Genomic DNA, 22538 nt, shown 5'->3' with positions numbered 1-22538 from the left:
CAACAGAGAGACGCAGAGAGCAGGCAAAACAGCTTTTTTGCTATTCGCGACAGCAACTCACAGACAAAAATGGTAAGAACTTAACATGTTTACTTGAAACTGAAAAGGAAATTGTTATTAAGTAAAAAAAAACAAAACACAATTTGTTAATTAGATAACAAACTAGAAATGTTTAAATTAGCGGCGAAATACCAGCGTTGGCTTCAACTTCCAACGCACCTTTATAACTTTGCTAACAATTTAATTTGCTGAAATTAAATCCTTAATCTTTAATTTAAGCCTTCTTTTTTTTAGTTTACTCATAAGCCAGTGTTTTATTCACATTTCTTCATCTTAATTTTGCCTGTTATTTAATGTCTGTTTTTGATAACTCTGCACAATCTGCTTTTTAAAGATTTCTGTACATATATAAACAACACAACTTCAGAAGGTCAACACTTTTTTATTTTTTATACTCAGATTTTTTTCCTCAACTGTTTATAGGTTCTTGTTTAAATGTCACATATATTTTTATCCCTGAACGGGTTAGGTACATTTCTTGTATAAATCTATTTTTTAATTGCACAGTTTAAGTTTGATTCATCTAGGGGGATTCTTTAAATCTTTTATTCAGGTTAATATATATGTATGGGAGGGGGGGCGTCGGTTTTGTGGTTAATTTGTAACAAATGTTTCATGTCATGTCTTTGTAACCTGCTACTGGATGCTTTGAATTTCCCTCAGGATCAATAAAGTATCTATCTATCTATCTATCTATCTATCTATCTATCTTTTATTCTGCAGGCTGATGTTGTTGAAACACTAAAGAGGATTGAAGCCCACAAAGATGTCATTGGAATAATAGTTGTCAATGCAGAAGGTAAAATAAATATTCGGAACAACCTATCTCTGAACAACATTTTGCAAAAAAAAATAATGAATAGAAATAAATTGACTGTAGTATCATTTCAGGTATTCCTATCAGGTCAACTTTAGATAACTCTAATACACGTCGGTATGCAGAACCTCTTCGTCAAATCGCCATGATGGCTCGGAGCACAGTGAGGGATATTGACCCCCAGAATGACCTCAGGTTCCTCCGCATCCGCACCAAAGATTATCAAATCTTGGTTGCAGTAGGTGAGCATGATAGTAAAATTGGCAGTGTTGAATTAATGATAACACACATTTTATTATCTTTGAAAAATAGCTGCAAGCTCAAAGAGGAACATGTTTTGCTCAGCTGTTGCTACTTTTTATATTTCTCTGCAGAGAATGACTTTCTGCTGATCACCATCCAGATGCCAAGTAAATAGCTGCTGGGCATTTCAGTGAAAGTCAGCCTTTGATTTGTCACAACACATGGTGGATCCTTTTCCCGGCATTGGATCCTGCATGTTCTTCCATGTACTGCATAATCCTCTATTGTCTTCTTGGAGCTCAAGAATGTCATCTCAATCCACATGATGTTTTACCAACATGTGTTTTGTGTTCATTTTATGTTTCTGTGTTGATATTGAATATGTTTGTAAAAAATAAAGCTGTTTTTCATTGTGTAGTACAGACAACTCAGCACTGTTACTTCTGTTCATCTTCAGATCGATGGCACACAAACAATCAAACGACTGCACCAGCCCCTCAACAGTTACTACATACTTTAAATACTCGGACGATACAGCCATAGTTGCACTTCTTAATGAAAATAACTGGAACAGCTGCAGTGATGAAATGAAAACATGTAAAACATTAGGACAGTTTAAACACATTTTCAAGAAAAACATATTTAACAAATATAAAATTGAGCAGTCAATAGGAAAAAGAGCACTCACCACAGCCCAAGACCCCCTCTCACCCACTCATTCCACTCTTTTATTTTTTTGCCGTCAGGTCGGAGATACAGAACCCTGACCTGGAAGAGGGCACGCTTCAAAAAGAGCTTTGTCTCCTCAGCGATCGAAGCTCTAAACAAGCTTTTTGTTATGTGTTTTCCACCTGAGCTATATGTTTCTACTTAATGTTAAATGTTTTCTTCATGTGTACCAACCATGCAAAGCTGTGAAAACAAATTTCCCTCCTGGGGGACAATAAAGTATTGTATTGTAAATTCAGTGAAAAACCTGAAAACAGAGCTAAAAGGAAGGCAATTATTTGGGGCAATTATGACGAAGCAGTTTGTATGTCTGGAAGGAGCAGGAAAGTTTAAAATTGCACTTCAAATTACGTCTTCATGAGATGAATACTTACCATTTTATTACTTTTTATCCACTTTACTAAATCAGAGTTGTTATCTTGGTACAAGACCCCAATAGAAACATGTGCTCAAAGAATCTAGGGCATAGTGATAAATCTTTAATAAGCCATTAAAGTGCGATATTGTAAAAATGACTTGTTTGTGATGACTTAGCATTTTAATGTTGTACACGTTTCTAGATCCAGAAAAATGCCAATGTACATGGTAGTTTAATAGTAAAGCATCACATTTAATATTAGTATCATGTACTTTTTATGTAAAATATCCAGGATCATAGGCATATATGGTCCTTTACTTTCCACTTGTAGAAGGGCATGAGTAGCGCTGCAGCAAGGATCTCAGACTAGCTACATCAGTATCTTCTTTTAAATCACTTTTTAAAAACACATTTTTATAGTAAGGCCTTCTTATAATCCTTGTTTCATCCATGATGTTTTATTTTGTTTTACTGTTAACTTCAGCCAATCTTTGTCTTGGTTGTTTCTCTTTCCTCTGTTCATTGGATGATTGCTGCACTGTTGTTTTATTTTTCATTCTTTTTTAATAGGATTTTATTGTTGTGTATTTGACTGTTGGGATTTTTCTTTTTTCTGTAAAGCACTTTGTGACGTTGGTTTTGATAAGTGCTTTATAAATAAACTTTATTATTATTATTATTATTATTATTATAACTGTAATTTTCATAACCCATACTTTAAAATGTCCTCTGTAACATTACAGAATGGTTAAAGTGTTACCTTGTCTTTCTGATGGATGAAGAGTCTGACACAAGTCATTAAATGTTTCATTTGAACCTGCAGTAATTAGACCTGTTAACAGCACAGAAAGTGTTCTGCTAGAGAAAATAAAGTGTAATCGTCCCGAGGGGAAAGCATCAGAAGACAATCAAGCTTCTGCTTGGAGGTAACACAGGACCACTGTAAAAAAAACATTCATCAGACAGTCAAGAGACACACAACATTGACCAATAAGTACGATTTTACAAATATTTTATTGTAAATCTTCATCAGAATTTATAGCAATATATGTTAATAAATAAATTAATCACAATTTTACAGCCCAAATAATACAGTACAAAACAAATGATTGAAACAAATATGCAGGATTTCACAGGAGGTGACACAGAGAAAGTCAGCTGCTACTATAGCTTGAAGGAAAGGGGCTCCTGGGATTTTAATGTTTAGAGGGAAAGAGGCAGAAATTATAAAATCTTTGACAATGTTTCAGCTGACTTGAACAAAAATAAATCTCTTGAGAAGACCAGAAATAGAAATGGAGTTTATTGTTATCCACCGAGAAATAGTGTCATTCAGATGTTTTTGTCATCTATAAAAAAAAATTCAAGTACTCTACGAGTTAAGTTTATTTGTTTTGACACGGTGCTGAAATGGAGCTGAATAATAATTTGGCTCTTCATATTTGTCTTAGTTTATGATTTGTCTAAGAAGGTGTTATGTTGGAAAAGATCATTAAAAAAAACAACTTAAATTTAATTCAAGTTTTGTCAATATTTATAGGCAGATACTATAGTAAAAAAAATATGACTCACAAGCGGAGAAAGCTGTGAGACTGATTTTTGCGGTGCTGTCTTCCATGCACTGTGTGTTTTTGTCAACCCCCCCCAAAAAACATTTTGACTTCATGTAACATTTTTTAAATACAACTGTCCTAACATCCGGCAATATTGTTTACAATTGTTCTTCAAATATTCTGACCAGCAGTGTTTCAATTCAAACACAACATATGGCTTCCCACAAGAAATGCTGAAAACAAAGAAATCATACAAAAAGTCTTCATCTATCCCAAGTGATGTCACCACTTGGAAATCTATTAAACCTAAAAAAAAAAAGCCATCAATACCCTTTGCCATTAAATAGATCATATCTTTAAGTTGTTTTTTTTTTGTATCCTTTACCTGCAAACAGACGGCTTCATCTGTGACACAGGGCTCAGAAAAATTACATTATACACATCAACACAGATGACAGTCAAGTATTTCCTCCAAATTAATTTCAAGTGCGTCCTATCAAGTTTAAGGCCTGAGGTGTGCTTTAATTCCTTGACTCAATGTGACCGAGTGTTAACTGCTGCACGTTCGGTCTCTGCTCACTGCTGCACAGAGAGAGATGCAGCTAACCAGTTCATATCATAGACTGTATAAAAAAGATGGTCGACACATACAGCTCCACAAAAGTGAAGCCATAAAGTTGGAAGCTCCCCCTATTAAATGGGTGTGGTACACAGGTCATAAGCTCCGCCTCCTCCATGTTAGCAGATGGGACGTGGGTCAAACTTAAAAGGCTTTATATGCAATTTTAATTTTTTTTTAATGCTAGCGATCTTTATTATGCTGGTATCTTCACACTGCATGTAAATTTACCTGAAATGAGCGTGATCTAGAAACACAGTTAAGCAGTGAGTACAGTATGTTATTCTTCTTTTCTCTAGTCCCTCAATTAAACAACTTTTATACACGAGGGGAGGAGTCAGCCGGCCGTCCCGGCGATGTAAACAAAGTGAAGATAGGACTCTGAAAACTCTGAAAACATCACAGACAGTGGGACTCGGGTGTTACACCCATTGTAGACAGTCATGACTCACAGAGTTATTTTCAGAGGATATTCTTGATTTCTATTATATTTAAGTGTGAAAAATCACATAAAAAGCCTTTAAACTTAAAGTACACATCAAATAAAAACCTGTCAAACATGGTATCCGTCATAACAGTTAGCTGAGCCGGGCACACATCTGTTAATCTGTTATTATAGCAAATGAACTACATTTATTATTTTAAATTAATGTTTTAACATGGATGTTTTTTCCATGGACATTGCAAAGAGCTGATGATTTTTTTTTAATGATACGGGTTAACGTTAATTGCAGTTCATTATCAACAAAATTAACTGATTCATTGCTGTCAAAGTCAACATCTTTGTAAACAGATTAACGATTAACAAAGTTAAATATTTGATTAACTGTGCCCACCTCAGATAGTAAGTTCTGAGAAGTCTACTTTTTTATTCCTGATTTGATTTTAAACAGGGAGCATGAAGCCATGATTGACAGACAAGTTGACAAATGCGACTCCTGAGATGTTGTGCGCTGGGTTAGCAGAGCGGAGGAAGAAAACTGAGAGAGAAAACAAATTACTAACACATTAGAGTCATTCGACTTTCTATAACAGCAAGTTTCTGCTTTAAACCGAAGCAAGAATCGGTTTTGCTGTGGACTGTAGCGACCAAAGGGATCTGAGTTAAATGTGTGTTTTTGTTAGCAGAAGGCGATCTTTACTGCGCTGTCTGGCTCCAAATGATGTCCCCTGTGTGATATGTCAACACCCGTCGCAGAGAGTATTTTGGCTTCATATTTGTACAATGGGAGGAGGTGGACACTTGTCATCCATCTTCATATACAGTCAATGATTTGAATCAGAAGAGTTTATGCACAGGTCAATAAAAGACCTAAAAGTTAACTCTGGGACTGCGTCACTCTGACAAAGATGATCTTTTACCGACACAGTGTTGTAACAATTCCCCGGGGCAGAATGAGAGAGAGAATGCCCGGACTTGATGTTGACCCGCAGGCTAGCGTTGTGACAGCTAACATTGCAGCTAATCTATTGAATCTGGAACCAGTCGAGGTTACATAACCTGTTAGCCAGAAGTGTACCAAGACCAGGACTAGCTCCTTCAAGTGCAGACAGTTGGCTAGTTTCCAGTCCATCTTTGTTTTTCTGTTCAGATGCAGATCTGTCAGAGAGCCGGCATCAGAGGTCACCTGGGTGTGTGCCCGTTGACCTGCCCCCTGCCCCAGTGGATGTTGGGTAGTGTTAGACACCTCCTGAAGTGCTCGAGCTGGGCCTGCAGTCTCTCCCTCTCCTCTCTCACTCTCTGCCTCTGACTCACCAGATCCTGACAAAATCAAGGACAAACACGAGAAGTGTTAGAGTAGCGAGGCTTTAGTAATCTGCATAATTTACAAACACTAATTGGGAAAACTCACACTGAAATATGAATGAAGAGAAACGTTAAAGGCACACAGAGGCAACACATGCAGGTGTGGTCTTAAGATACTTACCCCCATAGTGAGAGAGAGCTGCTCTGCAGTTCTGGTCAAGTTGAAATTCTGTGCTTCAAGTCTTTTACACTGACCGTGAAGAATATTTCTCTCTATACTCCATTCTTTACAAAGAGAAACACACAGACAATAAAAAAAATATTACTCTTTGACACAGTTGACCAGAGTGGACGAGTTTAAGGAATTTGCAGCAAATCTGCCAAATCTTTCAGTCTCCAACCAAAGTCTATTTTTGTCCTTTTTACTGTATTCAGAATCAGAATCAGAATCAGAATCAGAATCTGGGTTTATTGCCAAGTACATTTACACATACAAGGAATTTGACTTGGTGTATTGGTGCTAAACAATTAACAAGGAAATAAAGCAGAACTAGAAACAACTTAAATAATACAGAATAAGAAGCTATTACAATATATAAAAAAATTAAAAAAATAAAAATAAAAATAAAAATAAAAATAAAAATAAAAATAAAAATAAAAAGGTGCAATGTAGGAGCTGTGCAGTGGACTATGAGAAAAAAAATATTTTATCAAAAGTTTTGCATGATTTTTTCATATATCTTCTTTAGATGAGAATAAAAAAACAAACATACGAATTTACAATTTGTCCACACTGAATAATGTAGAGCAATAAAGATACAAGCATGTTATTCTTGTTCCTGCATTCAATGAAACCTACAGTACACACCTTCTGAGATAATCCTGAAATGTCAGTCTGAAATTCACTTAAAATTGACTCACCATCAGCATGCTCCTGGTAGGCCTCAAAAATAGCTTCAATGCCCCGCCACTTTCTTGGAGTTTCTTCCATCTCCTCCTCCCCATCTTCCTCCTCCTGCTCAGACTCCTCTTCCTCCTCCTCCTCCTCGTCATTAAGCATGTTTGCCTCTGGTCCTGGAGGATCCCTGCTGGCTGCGGGGAAATTGAAGGGATGTCCGTTGATTTGTGCCCGGTGAGGGATGTGGTTATGATTTGAGTTTTCCAGCTGAGACATGTTGAGAGGCACTGAGCGGTCGGCCTTTATGCCGGCTTCAGGGACCCTGTTGGAAAATCCTGAGAGAAGAACCTTTTTTTAGTGCTTACAGTTGAACTGAAGTTGTTGCACATAAACACCACTAGGGGGCATAACATCCAAACAAACAGCCATGCTCCTCTGTGGGGGACTAACCTTTGTTGTGCAGTGTGCTGTTTGTGGATTGCAGCACGGCCTGGTGGAAGTGCTGAGCGAAGGTCTCGGGTGTGAACCTCTCGGAGGGCCGACCGCGTCCGTTCTGAACAGGATCGAGCTCCTTTTTCTGAGGAGAAGCGACGACTCCGTTCTGAATGCCCTGGAGCTTCTTGTTCGGCTGAGCCTCGGTGAACTCAGCCTTTTCCTGACGGAGGGTCAACGGGGGAGGGATGCGAGTAATGTGGGGGTCCGTTGAGGGTTTAGAAGTGTCTTTGTGGAAGAGGTGCCGAGGTTTGTGGAGGTAGGGAGGAGACGGGCTGGGAGAGTCTGGATATTGATGACCGTTTGATTGACATGGCGGAGTGGCTGAGGAGGAGTCACCTAAAAATCAATGTAAAAAAAAAAAAATCTTAGATATCTTTAAACATGCATATAAATGAAAGTGCATATTCTTGTGGTGTGTGTGTGTGTGTGTGTGTGTGTGTGTGTGTGTGTGTGTGTGTGTGTGTGTGTGTGTGTGTGTGTATATCTCACCAGCTGAGGGAACAGGAGGGCTGCTACTCAGAGGTAGGGGATTATATCTGAGGGTGTCTAACGTCACAGTTTTCCTCTGAATGGCCTTCAGCAGCTCCTCTGTCCTCTCCTTATCTGCACAGAAGACAGAATGAGAGCGCCTGTCAGTCACTTTTTTAAAAAGGATTTGAAATATTGACCAGCATGGGGGAAATGATAGATAAAAGGTAAGCAACTGGATAATCCAAGGTCATGTCTGGTACATCATCATCATCACACACCCTGACTCTGGTCGTAAAAGTTTCAAATAAAGCTCATTAATTTAAGTTCATACTAGATTTCAACAATACAGATAAAAAGCCACTTTTTCCACACAAGCAGATCGATCATTACAGATTTTCTTGCCGCCCATTTTCACAGAGAGACGCTTGCAGTAAAAAAGTTTGAGTTCTGATGTGATGCCCCTTTTGTTAAATTAAAGATGAATACAAAAACAATCCCAGACTTCTCAAAGATTTTTGCCCTTTCATCATTATTATAAACGGACCGAAAATGCTTCCTATTAAGACAGGAAATTAAAAGGAAAATTGAGAGGAATAAAAAAAACGAGAACAGCAGCTGATTCTGTGCCAGTGTCCCACGAAGCAATTAATACACAAATACCATTTTCACAAAAGTGGCTTGTCCTCGTAAGCCCTTTTCTAAAAGAAAACAATTTTACTTTGTCAATGAATTCTTCTTCTGCAGTATTTTTTTTTTATTAAAAAAGACAATCTAATTGATACTCCATGTTAAATACAGATTTATAAGTCTGCAAAAGTAAGGGTCACTACATTGATGTTAAAAGTTACAAAAACTTTAGATAAGTAAGTAAGGTGCCACTCTCTCTCTCCCCACTTTCCTTGTCTTTCTCAAGCTGTCCTGTCTAATAAAGCCAACAAATAAGAATCTAAAATAGTTACATAAACAGAACCTTCTTAAACAAACTCTAAAAATAAAAATAAACTAATAAATATTTAATTATGAACCCCCCCCAAAAAATGAAAAAAATAAAATAAAAAAAAATGAAATAAAATGAAAAAAAAAAAAAAAAATGAAAAAAAAAAAAAGAAAATTAAATAAAAAAAATAAATAAAATAAATAATAATAATAATAATAATAATTGTAAATCAATATTTTAGATCAGTGGTTCTCAACTGGTGGGTCTGGACCCAAAAGAGGGTCGCAGAGCAGCATTCTGTAGGTCGTGAATGTGTGCCTGGAAAAGAAAATATAGGCAAAAAGTCCACGAAGCCCTTTTTAAACACGTTTGTTTTGTTCAGTTTCCTTTTTCTGTCACATGTTTTCTACCATCAGAGGTCCAAACTGCATTCTTTTTCTGATTGGTTGAAAAATATCGGATATTTCGGTCGTGATTGTTCATGAAGGAGTTGTTTGAGGGTCCTGAGACTCGGCCTCTGTTTTAGATTAATATAAAATGCTCTATATTTTGACAGGCCTCTGCTAAAGGGGATAAACCTGCCACAAACTCCTCTACAGATGCTTCATGACTTTATTTTACAAACCTGAGTGCACCTCTACATTTCTTAACTACGGAGTATCTCTAGATCAACAAATAAAGACAGCAGGATGCAAATAAAAATGGGGTTGTTACCTCTCCTCTGCTTCGGGCTGACATGGGTGAGGTTGAACATGAGGAGGAAATCTTTCTTCTCCTCCAGTTCAGGGGTGCTGTCCATCTGCTCGGCAGAGTACGGGGTGGTTATGGGTGTTGGCGTTGTTGAAGGTGAAGAGGCTTTCCTCTTTCCCCGCACAGCTGGCGGAGAGGCGCTGCGTTCTCTCATCATCCTCCTCCTCTTCCTCCTCTTCTTGGCCAGAAGCTCATCACGATGGGTGAGAGTGGTCAGGCCACACAAACTCAGGAAATCCACTTTCTTTGATGAGAGACATTTGACCAGTTTAATATAAGACTCTAACAAAAGCTTTTTTCACACCATGTATGTTCTAATGAAGGCTTTGTTTGTGCACCTGTGAGCTGGTGTCCAGTTTGAGCGGCGGCTGTTTTGTCACTCTTCTCAAATGAGCTTTGACATCCTCTTCATCGCTCTCGTCATACGACTCGTCCAGGTCATAGTAATAACCTGGTAAGTAAGAGAGACATTTTATTATTTAAAAAAATGAACTTCTCTTACAGTTCCCTTCGAATTGCCTTGGCACATTTCTCCAAACACATGTAAAGTTCTAAGAACTGAACATACATTTTTCCAAACCGCTCAAGCAGCAAACACCATCGTGAACCTGCAAAATGCTGCAGCTCAACCCAAAAACCAAGTGTCAAAACTTAAGTGTTTGCATCAACATTTAGGTCATTGCCACTCAAATGAGATGACTCTTTTACATTGTTTTAAACCAAGGTGGTAAAAAAATATATTGTTAATGTTTTATCAGAAAGATTTCAACAATTTTGTCCTACTTGTCCTGCATGTTGTCTTTACCACACTGTTCATAATTCTGAAGCAAATCAACTGCTATTGAATTGTATTTGTACTGTTATTGCATCAAAGTGAAAACTCTTCAGATGCTGACTTTCAAGTGACTTTGCTCTTAAAGTTCAGTTTTTAAAGCAAAACAGAATTCAGATTTTTATGTAATGTGAGGAAAAAAAACTGTTAATGTATCATTTTTGTGTCTGCAATGGTCACACAACTCAGTAGCCTATAATGAAATTATATTATTATTAAAAAAAAAACAGGGCAAGAACTTAAATGTAGAAATCACTTGACATCATGTTGCTCCTGACTGGACATACACCGGGCAATAAATGTATCAGTTTGCCTCCCTCACAGACATTTTGGCCACCCCATATCAATTTAATTTAAAGTCTTAATATGTGATTTTTCACACTTAAATATAATATAAATGAAGTATATCCTCTGAAAATAACTCTGTGAGTCATGACTGTCTACAATGGGTGTAACACCCGAGTCCCACTGTCTGTGATGTTTTCAGAGTTTTCAGAGTCCTATCTTCACTTTGTTTACATCGCCAGGACGGCCGGCTGACTCCTCCCCTCGTGTATAAAAGTTGTTTAATTGAGGGACTAGAGAAAAGAAGAATAACATACTGTACTCACTGCTTAACTGTGTTTCTAGATCACGCTCATTTCAGGTAAATTTACATGCAGTGTGAAGATACCAGCATAATAAAGATCGCTAGCATTAGCATGCTAACACAACAATGCAGCGAGAGTTGTTTTGGTTTCATGCTGGTGCTCAAGGGCGACATCTGCTGGATCAAAAAATCACGTATAAAGCCTTTAAGCCTCTCTGCAGATTTGACAATGCAGTAAGATGACTGTTAAACATTTTTAAACTCTCTTCTTCAACTGAAACGAAAACAATATATTTTAACCAAAAAAGGGCCAAAATCAAAGATGGTTAAATATGCAGAAAAGTTTTCTCTGTAATTTGCCTAAATGTGCAAAAAAATATTTGCAAATGATGATAAAGAATGAGAAATGTTCTTTCCAAAGTAAAGTGATGTGAAACATAAAAAAAAGCCATTTCTTCAGTGTGCACACTCTGGCCTCCTCACCTCCCTCTCTGGCCTCCCTCCTCCTCTTCTCCTCCAGGTCCAGTTTGCTAAGCAGCCGGCGGTGCTGCTGGAGGACCTCATCGTACACCAGCATGCTGTCGGGCGGCTGACACTGTCGCTCCCTCACTGGAGATGGAGAGGCCGCACGGTCGGTGCAGGAGCCGTGAACAGAAGAAGGTGCGCAGGCTCTCTGGTGGAGGTTACTGATGTGATGCCGCTGATAGAGGCTCTGCATGGCTCTGTCCTGCTCCGCCCTCTTCCAGGAACCAGTCTCTTGTAAACTGGCTCCCCTGAGTGAGGTGAACCTGTCCACGCCTTCGGCACCCCTCCTGCCTCCCTCCTCAAGCTTCTCCCCCCAGCTTAGGGGGGGTCTCTCGGCCCTGGTCAGCCCCGGAGGAGGCCGACTCGGCGGGGTCGGAGGGTTGAGTGTTCTACGGGACTCTGTGGGAGTGTCGACGAGGGAGGCGGGGTTCCACAGTGTAGTAAGAGGGGCAGGGGGATGATGGGGACCTTTAGGGGAGATTAGGGGAGGGGGAGCACTGAGGAGGGGAGGGACATCTTTGCTGCCTTGGTTGTGATGAAGTGAACCGGTTCTGTTAAAACAAAATAAAAAATCATCCATTAAATCATAACCTAGCTAAGTGTAGTCACAGAATATTAAAAAAAGAAATTCTGAAGCAAATTTTTTCTGTTTCTTTGCACCTGTGAGTGTCTCTCCTTGGCTCCGCCCCTTTCCCAGGGGACCTGAGGCCCATCTCCAGCGGACCCTCCCTCTCCTGCCCTCGTTGTCGTGTCAACCAAGCTGCCTCGTTGGACCTCTGAGTCATCATGGCAGCTGCCAGAGCCCCGTGGATCCCCCCTGAAGCTGAGGCGTGATGCTTCCCCAGGTGAGAGGGCACCAGGCTGGGCACCGGGTGTGGGACTGAGCCCCTGGAGGAGTGAAGGCCGGGCTGCAGAGACAGAGATTTGTGCGCTGGGAAACCCGGGTGCTCCGAGTCCTTGGTTTTATCTGCAGAGAAAAAAAGCAGAGTTTTTTGAAACCATGAATTCATTATCTTATAGACATTTTAAGAGCAGTGAAACATTCTAACTGGTCTGTAAAAAGATTTATTCTGAGACTTTCAGCATCATAAAATGAATCGCAAACGGCAACTCCAATATTATATTTACGACTCTTTTCATTGAGGTGGTAAAGAAAAGATAGTTTTTCTCTCAGAATGAATTATCGTACCACAAGTTTCAGGGACTGAGGCAACGAGCACCAGCCAAGTTTACAGTTTCTGCACAAGAGACTTCTGTTCCATGGACGGCAGATGGAATTGACTTTATAAATATACAACAGAGTAAATGTTGTTCTGGTAGCAGGAAAGGCAGAAGAATTGAATTGTGCTAGGGGAGAGTTAAACTAGTTAGTTTATGTCTTCTTAAAGGGATGGATAGCTGGTCAATATACTAAATGCTAAAATTCTATTTTAAAGGTAAACATATAATACATTTTTTCTCATAAAGCTAAAAAATTATTACGTTGCCTACACACAAAAAAACATGTTTTTTTTTTTTTTATCCAAGAGCCATCACTGACCTGAACAAAATCAAACACTGACCCACCATGGGACAAATATTGCAATATTGCTTCGACCTGCTTTGTTTACACATTTAATTACAGACTAATGATGATTGTGTGTGTTTGGATATTTTCTACTGTACTTGTGTAGGTATATATATATATACATGTGTGTATATGTATATATTTGTTTTTATTCTATATTCTTATATTTCAGGCATGGCAAAGTAAATTTTGTTGTACTCTTGTGCAATGACAATAAACTCTATTCTTCTTTTATGTTTATATTCAGCACATTATATCCTGTGAATTGAGTTTTAGTGAGACTGGCCATTTGGAAAACACAGAGCTGAACCTTTTAACTTCTTTTTATTCAATCAGCGGCATCTGATCAACTTCTTAAAATCCAACAAGATGAAAGTCTCCCCGCTCTACATGTGGATTTTCTTCTTTTTTTTCATTAATGTACAAGCAGTACTTTCCACTCAGGATATCTGTTTCTGTCTGTTTATGCATGTGTGCTTGCATACATGACTGCATGTGTGTGTGTGTGTGTGCATGTCTCCATGTAGGTACCCAGTCTGTTCGGGGTCAGCCTCTCCCCTGGTCGGGTCTTGTCCTCCGGTGGTGCCCTCCGAGCCTGCAGCTCAGCCAGGTAGTGGCTCTCTGCTGCTCGGACCATCTGCTGCTGTCTCTCCCTCTGTCTCTCCCTCTGTCTGTCCAGCTCCCTCTCTCTCTCCCTCTCTCTCTCTCTCCCCCTCTCCTCCTCCCTCTCTCGCTCCAGCCCTGCCTCGCGCTCCCTTTCTTTCTCTCGCTCGCGCTCTTGCTGTCTCTCTCGCTGGCGGAGCTCATTCTCCATCTGTAGCCTGTGGGGGAGGTTGACAAGTGAGCACACACACACACACACACACACACACACACACACACACACAGACACACACACACACACACACACACACACACACACACGCACACACAGGAGGAGAAGGTGAGAGATGCAACACCCAACATGAGGCAGATATTAACCACACACTGGTGAACCTCACACAAACATTTCTGCTCATACACACACACACACACACACACACACAGACACACACAGACACACACACACACACACACACACACACACACACAGTCTCCACTTACCATGAGAAAAATAATCCATACACAGCATGACTGAGCAAGAGCAGATGAACACTTAATAGGTATCCACAGGAAAAAAAGGATACACACACATATAAGCACACACACACACACACACACACACGCACATACACACACACACACTCAACAGAACATTCATCAACAATCAATAGCACACAAACAAACCTACAGGATACACAGGAGGCATTGCAGAAGCAAACAATAAATACCATCCAAACATAAATATTTCCTCTTTGAATGACGCCTCAGGGACACGATGTGTGTGTGGTGACACTGAGAGAGGAGCTCAGAGTACTCCAGGGAAACGCTTCCTTATGTGCATGTGAGTGAATGTTAGCAAAGGGCAGTGTGTGTGATAAGTGTATAGGAGGCTCTGTGGGGTGCGTGCTAAAAATATCACACTCAGCAACCTGTGCCTACCCTGCAGAGAGAGATTACGCACACAGCCCTACAGACAGGGAGAAGACTGAGTGTGTGCATGCCATTGTGTGTGTGTGTGTGTGTGTGTGTGTGTGTGTGTGTGTGTGTGTGTGTGTGTGTGTGTGTGTGTGTGTGTGTGTGTGTGTGTGTGTGTGTGTGAGTGTGTTACCTCTCTGTCAGTGCCGTGTGGTTCAGTTCTCCAGGGTAGCGGCCTCCAGGCAGGTGCAGGTGGAGGGCAGAGGGATGGAGATGGGAGAAGGCACCCCCTGCAGGCACAGAGTAGAACTGTGACCGCAGCGCAGAAAGACACAGAGACTCCTCCATCCTGAGATAGAAAACACGCACACACGCGCGCACACACACACACACACACGCATTATTTCACCTTCTTTTGTATTTTTTCTACTTTTTCATTGCAATTTAGGGCGGGAATTGGGGGGGGGGCAATCGTGGTACGGGACGACTTTGTCTAATGTGAGTGTGCCCTTGGAAGCAGTCTTTGACCGGTCAGTGGTCATATACAGTATGAAGGACGGGGGTTAGCTCCCCAGCTCCTTCAGTTTCATGTCAAAGTGCCCTCACGGAAAATGCTCTATCCCCTTTTGTTTTAAATTTTGCATTTGGGACCACCAGGAGACCTCTGCCCGAGGATCTCAATGTACAGTAATATGTTGTCTCAATATGAACCGAAATATAATTGTGTGAGATTTAAAGGATTAAGAGTAAAAAAGGTGATGTAGATACCTCGGTAAGGACAGCGGATGGTGCATGTAGGCAGGGTGATAGTAAGCGGCGGCGGCGACATGGGCAGCAGCAGCAGGGTCTAAACCCATGGGGAGGGAAGCGAGGCGGAGGTCGTCAGAGGTGTGGAAGGGCCGGAGCGCTCTCAGGTACTCCTCCGGGACTGCACCCGAGGGAACCACAGGGTGCATCTGTCCAGGTAAGCTGTACAACCAGTGAGCACAGTGTCACTTAAAAACACTTTATGTGAGTTAAAAAAGCTTTGTGTTAACATTCTTAGGGTAGAAATGGTTCCAATGTGAGCGTGTGATGCACTCACCTGAGGCTCTGTAATCTCGGGTCTTGCATGACGGCGCTCGGGGTGAGGCCAAATGGGTGAGCCAGAGGGTGTGGTGAATGGGTGGGAGGAGTTCTTTTACCCTGCTGTTGCTGCTGGGCGTTCTCAGCACACACTCGATCCCTGCCGAGGCCCTGAACACTAGGCTCAGCCTGACAAGGAGATGAGACAGTGTGTGAGCTGACATGACTATATGTGTGTGTCCATAAGTTTGAGGTTGTTCTGCTAGATCAAAAAGTGAGCGAGAGAAAAGTTTATGCAAAAGAGGAGAGAGGAGAGAAGATATGAGGAGGAGTGACTCCCTGAGCTGCAACCAGAGGCTCAGCGGAGTGGAAAAGTGGGTCTGATGTGTCACAAGAGGTCAAGATCAAAGTGGAAGGATGATCCTGATATCTGGCCAACTGCTCTCTCTCTGTCTGCCTAAGAGCCTCACACTTAGAGGATTCAGTCTCCCACAGTTGCTTTGATCCTTGATTGATTATAGAAAATGTCCACCTTTAAATCACCACTAAAAAATTAAAACACACACCAAAAAAAGGCAATAAATCCCAAGGAGTTGAAACTAATGTGTATTTTATTATTGTAGTTTTTCAAATGTAAAAAGAGTTGCAATATGATAAAACACAAGGACACTGTGTGGGGCCATTACTCTTCTCAATCTTCACCAATGACCTTCCTCTTGTTGTAAATCAAAGTAGAGCAGTCGCGTATGCAGATGATACACGTTTTTATTTACCAGCTGTATAAGTCACAGTTAATTGTCTTATCTTTTAGTTAAAGGTGTCCATTAAATCCATTAAAGGTGGGCCTATGGAACAAGCAGAAGACACCTTGGTGTAAATATCAGACCGCAGAGTCAAAGCAGATCAGAGAGAGAGAGTCAGTTATAAAGACATAAAGACAGTGCTGGATTTGTACCACAGCATTGCATCGCTAGTTTAACATTAGTTCTAACTCACTCGGACTACTGTCCAGCAGTGTGGTATAACATTTTCACATGTGCATCTTGTTACTACGGCAACAGTCAGCAATACAGGACAGACAAACCACAAACAAATGACCTCTGCCAGCAACACCCAAACTGCTACCTGAGTTTAGTACAACACTTGACCTGCGGTGATTTATCTGCACTTTGCATGACTTTAAATATTTTTGAATGTGCTGCTCATGGAAAGCAGCTTCTAAACCATCCTCTCTCCCACTCTCTCTCTTATCATTCAGCAATCTGCGCTCAGTTCAAACAACTCAAACTTTAACACAACACATGGAGGGGTCTGGAGAGCAGCCACCACATTCCTTGACCTCTGACCCTTGAAGACAGCCAATGGCCTTCACAGATGCACCAAATAAAAACACCAACAAACTGTGTTCTAGGACAAGCTGCAAAGCCTTCTCACTGTGCTCATACTTACACACTCCCTCCCCTCCTTCTTAACATCCTATTCTCTGTTTTCCTGCCTCCCTCCCTCCGTCTTCCCCTCTGAATGTCTGAATGGGAGCCCCGGGGCCGGCATAGCCACAGAGTGGTCTTTGTGAAGGGGGAGAAAGGCTGCTCTGATCCAGGGGGGAAGTGGCTACTGTGGGGGCTCACCCCTGCATTGTGTGAGGGGGGCCGGGTTCCTCACCCCACCTTAAATTCACTCGTACATCCACAGACAAACACACACACACACACACACACACACACACCCACACACACACACACACACACACACACACACCCACACACCCACGTCCCTCTTCACATCCCTAAGCCCTTTTGTGGTGAAGGGTCAAGTACACACACACACACACACACACACAAACACACACACACACTGCAGGAAGCTGAACACAATAGGTGCCAGTCTGTGCAGCCTCCAGTGTTTCTTTACAAACCCCTCATGTGTTGCTGCAAAAGACACGGACTGATCAGCGAGAGAAAGCGAGAGTGTGAATGAAAATATAGGAATGAGACTACAATTCTACAATTCACTTATCAGACGCTTTTATCCAAAGCGACGTACATCAGAGAGTAAGAACAACACAAGCAAGGATTTAGAAAAAAGGGAACAATGTGAGTAAGAGCAAACGATCAGCTTTGAGTCTGATTGGACACACAGGTGCTGACAGGAAGTGACCAGAGGCAAAGCACAACATTGAGGGCAGTTCTTGAGAGCTCTAATCAGTATAGAAACCATCTTATAAGTCATCGTTATCAAACAAAAACCATCGTCATTACCATCATCATCATCAATAATATGGAGACCATCATCATTAAGTTAGTAGGTATTCATGAAAGAGCTGGGTCTTTAGCTTTTTCTTAAAGGTGCACAGGGACTCTGCAGATCACATGGAGTCTTTAGCTTTTTCTTAAAGATGAAATGAAGAAGAGAAGGAAAGAAAGAAAGAAAGAAAGAAAGAAAGAAAGAAAGAAAGAAAGAAAGAAAGGGACGGCTGGATTTTGACAGTAAAGATGACAAGCACTGGGACTTGTTCTTTAATGGAGGGAGCAGCAGCAGGACACTTATAGGAGACAGAAAGAGACAGGCCACTCATCTGTGCTGCAGAGAGACGGACACATAGACACAGCAAAGGAGGAACCAGCGGAAAAATAAACACAAGACAGGAGAACAGCAGATGTCTCAAACTTTGTCTGCAGCTCCAGCAGGTTTTATTGATGACAAATGTCTTACCTGTCGTCTGTCGGACCGCCACAGACCGTTGGTGGTCTTCGTCGGGGCAATGGTGACTACCGGAGGGGTGCCTGGGACACCGTGGCCTCTGGCTTGGCCCAGGAGGGGCCCTAACGAGCCTCGCTTAGGGGTGGTGACCGGTGAGGTGTGGCTGGTGCCTGGAGAGGAGACGGGAGACGAGTCGCCGCTGAGGGCAGCACCTGAGGAAGAAGAGAGACGAGATTAACGACAGCAGCAGGGGGGAAGAGAGCGGGAATAAAACAACAGCTATGAGAGGGCTAATCAGAAATGTGTAAGATAAGATCTTGTTGTGTGCATGTTACATTTACTTTAGTAGGTTATTTGATACGTGCTCCTACTGATACTTGTTTTTTGTTTGTTTTTTTGGTACATTGTTATGTCTGCTCCATGTCTGTCCTGCATGATATACATTTTTCCATATATTAACCAAATGCTGCTTCATGTGTATCTTGCATGGTTTATGTATTTTCTCCTGTGGCTGCTTACCTGTCTGCTTAATTACTGTCATGATATTTCTATTTTTGTAGCTTTTAGCGATGTTTGAATTTCTTTTTTTTGTAGGGAGCCTTTTATAAAATCTGGCCAGCAACAACAGATGAAAATTAGCCTTTTGGGCTAACTCTGGCATATTTACTGAAATGTTTATTAATATGCAATGTCCCTGTAAAATATAAAATAAAATAAAATAAAATAAAATAAAATAAAATAAAAATAAATAAATAAAAATACAAAATAAAAAATACAAAATAAAGATTTCATGATCAAACAATTTCCATCCACCTGACAAAATACAGATGGTACATAAAAAATCTTTCTTGACAGTGTCTGGTCTGTGACGAGGTAATCAGTGACTGAATCATTTTGATGAATAGCTTTCAGGCAAAATGTGACAGAAAGAAAGGAGAGCGTAAAAAGAGCCTTGAATTAGAAGAGATTAGGGGAAATAGTGCAAGATGAAAGTGTGTGTGACTGATGAAAAGTTTCTAAAATCAGATAAAAAACAGACAACAAAAGGAGGATGTCATAAATGAAGGTGATAAAATAGACACAAGGGTGGTGTTAAAAGTGATACATGTGTGCCCTTTAAGTATACTTTCACTCTATCAGTCCTCCATCATTGTAGCATCCACTAATTGACAAATACACTCAGAGACTTTAAGAGGGAGGAAATAATGAGAAGGAGAAAGGGTGAGATAGAATGAGTTCATTTAGAGCCTTAGGTAGAGAGAGAAAGATGGAGGAAGAGAAATCAAAATGAAGGGGGAAAAAAAGAGAGGGCAAGAGAGCGAGAGAGAGAGAGCTTGTTATAATTGAATGTAATTAGATTCTCATTATTAGAAGATGAATGGAAACGGATGAAGGAAGAGGCAGAGAAGGAGAGGTCAGCTCTTATCCAACACCTTCATTAGGACACCAATGAGCTGAGTGAGGACACACACACACACACACACATAAACACACACATTTAAAGGGCTACCAGGCAGCGAAACGTTTTTTTTACAATAATACATAAAACACAACCTTGTTCTGTGAAATGATCTGTTTATAATGTCAGTGGGGCGGTGTGCAAAGCATTGTCAAACCTCCAGTCTTTAAACCCCTTGTCGTCGTAAATTAACAGTTTGACACTTCATACTTCCCTTTGAATCAGAGGGTAAAAATAATACTGCTGTCAAATCTGTACACTAAATCTGAAACCAGAAGTTAGCTTAGCTCAGCTTAGCAACTGACAACAGAGAAGCCAATATGTTTTTAACATGATCCAGCTAAGCAACAGAAATAATGATAACGTGTATAAAAAACACGTGATAAACAAAGCTTAAAGAAATACTTCACCCGTTGAAACATGAATCTGTACTGACATTGGGTCATATATGTAGAAATGTGAAATACATTTTGAAGTTGGTGCCTTCTTGGCCGAGAAAAGGCAGAAAGTGTCTTTTTGGCTCATGTGGATGAAAGACACCAAATCCCAGAATGCACAGCACCGCAGGCCACTCCCACTAAGGTCCTCTATTTCAGAATCAGAATCAGAAATACTTCATTAATAGCTTCCAAGCAATTTGGCGGACGTTAAGTTTTGATTCTGGGAGTGAGGTCCCACCCACTGATCTGTGATTGGTCTGTAGCTTCAATAAGGAACTAGAGTTGTAGTTTCACCCGCTAACCGCAACAGCTTTCAGTGATGCAAAAATCGTCATTTTGGGTCACTGGAAGCTCCTTTTCAGACTCAGAAATACAAAGATTTCACATCTCAGGGGAAAATGAGGGCGGGATGCACGAGCATTCAAAAATACTACCAGGTTTCTAATGATACAAAGATTAATGCAGATGGGTGAAGTATCCCTTTAACACTGTAGTACAGAATGTTCTTTTCGGGTGTCACCGACAACAATGAGTCTGTAGGTGTGTGTGTGTTCATGGATCTTACTTTTTGGGGACACACATCAGACTGGCAACCACTTCATATTCTGGGAATGCTTGTCCCAATGATGATGAAAGCCAATTTGGAAGTGAGTGGTAAAGATGAAGGTTAGAGTTATCTTCTCAGGTATGCTTATGTAACGTCCCCAAAAAGTTAGACGAGTAAACATGTGTGTGTGTGTGTGTGTGTGTGTGTGTGTGTGTGTGTGTGTGTGTGTGTGTGTGTGTGTGTGTGTGTGTGTGTGTGTGTGTGTGATCGATAGATCCCCCGCTCACCTCTGGGATCCTCTGCCTGTTTGGCCAGTTTACGCAGGGCGGCAGCAAATCCGGAGTTTGAAGACTGGGCAACTGTGTTCCCATTGGTTAGAGGGCTGAGGGGACTGACGGTGGCCGTGGTTCGCGTTGCTGTGGAGATCATTCCTAATGATGGTGATTTATTGGACTCATGGTTCATACCTGAGGAGAGCGGGGGGGAGAAATGTATGAAAAGTTCAGACATTTGGAGATATTCAAAGCTTTTTGTTTCATATCTACACACATACAATGTGTGTGGTTTTTATCAATAGGCGGATCCCCGGCTCATGACGAAACAGCCTTCACAGGCCGAGGCTGCGCCGGGCATGATGTGAAATGAGGAACAAGAAAAAATGATCTAATCAATCTTAAATGACTCATGTCCAAGTGCTCAAAGAGAATAAGTGTGTGTGTGTGTGTGTGTGTGTGTGTTTCTGCCTTTGTGTCTGGACATCATAGTGAGTTCATATACGTCGGTCAGCTCCACTACAGACAGAGAGGAGCGAGCAGAGCTGTGTCAAACAGAGCGCTGACCCTAATAGCAAATCACACACATGAGTACACACATGTCCATTTTCCTCAAGGGAGCCAGCCGACACATCTTAAGACGTCGCGAGCGTCTACACGCAAACACTGTCAAGTATCACCGCAGCTTTTACACTCTCACAAACACACACAGTGAAAACTAGCAAACACATTGATCCACTGATAGTGGACACACACACACACACACACACACACACACACACACACACACACACACACACACACACACACACACACACACACACACATAGAAAACATGTTAATGGTAACCTTTGTCTTCACCCTCTACCCCTCTTACTGACCCACTAATGTTAATTACAGCTGGAATTAGCCAGCAGTGCCCCCCTTGCCTACTACAGCTATGACCTCATTACCACCACAACACACGCACACACACTAACACCTATCAAACACACACACACACACACTCGCCACAGAGAGAAAAAAACAAACAAGCAAAAGCACACTCATGAAATATTCATGCATGCACACTGGACAATATTGAGTTTTTCTCTCCAATAAGGAGGAAAGTAAAAACTATTAAAATATAGATATGTTTGTTTTAATTGACAGAATCATAAATGTTCTGCGATGTCTCTCTTCAAACCGGCCCAGATTTCACACACAAGTGAGCAAACACATTGTGGAAGAAGAAGCTGCGGTGCGATTACTAGAGTGAGAGACTAAGATGTTTCTTCAGAGGAGTGAAAGAGAAAGTAACACATCATGGTACGAGGATCAAAAAGAGGCTGTGGTGGAAAATCAAGT

At 41.1% G+C, this 22538-nt stretch overlaps 2 protein-coding genes across 4 annotated transcripts in view; one reads left to right on the top strand and one right to left on the bottom strand.

Annotated features, from left to right (window-relative positions):
* Position 1: 1 nt before the first annotated feature.
* Positions 2–3081, top strand: LOC110001656 (dynein light chain roadblock-type 2-like). The gene is made up of 4 exons (XM_020657146.2): positions 2–72; positions 784–859; positions 952–1119; positions 1252–3081. Exons 1-4 carry the CDS (start codon positions 70–72, stop codon positions 1293–1295), a joined length of 291 nt encoding a protein of 96 aa, XP_020512802.1. The 5' UTR covers positions 2–69; the 3' UTR covers positions 1296–3081.
* Positions 3082–3202: 121 nt separating this feature from the next.
* LOC110001652 (genetic suppressor element 1) overlaps positions 3203–22538 on the bottom strand; it is a 47560-nt gene continuing 28224 nt past the window's right edge. For all 3 annotated transcript variants that reach the window (XM_020657142.3, XM_020657144.3, XM_020657143.2), the window contains exons 2-16: positions 21207–21386; positions 18486–18685; positions 15793–15962; positions 15477–15677; positions 14902–15057; positions 13722–14011; positions 12284–12590; positions 11582–12174; positions 10016–10128; positions 9642–9921; positions 8009–8122; positions 7475–7855; positions 7048–7359; positions 6308–6411; positions 3203–6141 (exon numbers count right to left, since the gene is read on the bottom strand). In XM_020657142.3, the coding sequence (XP_020512798.2) occupies positions 6004–6141; positions 6308–6411; positions 7048–7359; positions 7475–7855; positions 8009–8122; positions 9642–9921; positions 10016–10128; positions 11582–12174; positions 12284–12590; positions 13722–14011; positions 14902–15057; positions 15477–15677; positions 15793–15962; positions 18486–18685; positions 21207–21386 (3539 nt within the window). In that variant the 3' untranslated portion in view covers positions 3203–6003. The remainder of the gene's footprint in view (positions 6142–6307; positions 6412–7047; positions 7360–7474; positions 7856–8008; positions 8123–9641; positions 9922–10015; positions 10129–11581; positions 12175–12283; positions 12591–13721; positions 14012–14901; positions 15058–15476; positions 15678–15792; positions 15963–18485; positions 18686–21206; positions 21387–22538) is intronic.

This window comes from Labrus bergylta, chromosome 7 (assembly GCF_963930695.1).
Source record: "Labrus bergylta chromosome 7, fLabBer1.1, whole genome shotgun sequence".
Taxonomy (NCBI): domain Eukaryota; kingdom Metazoa; phylum Chordata; class Actinopteri; order Labriformes; family Labridae; genus Labrus; species Labrus bergylta.
Note: the sequence above shows the minus strand (reverse complement) of the source record. Positions and strands in the feature narration are given on the sequence as shown.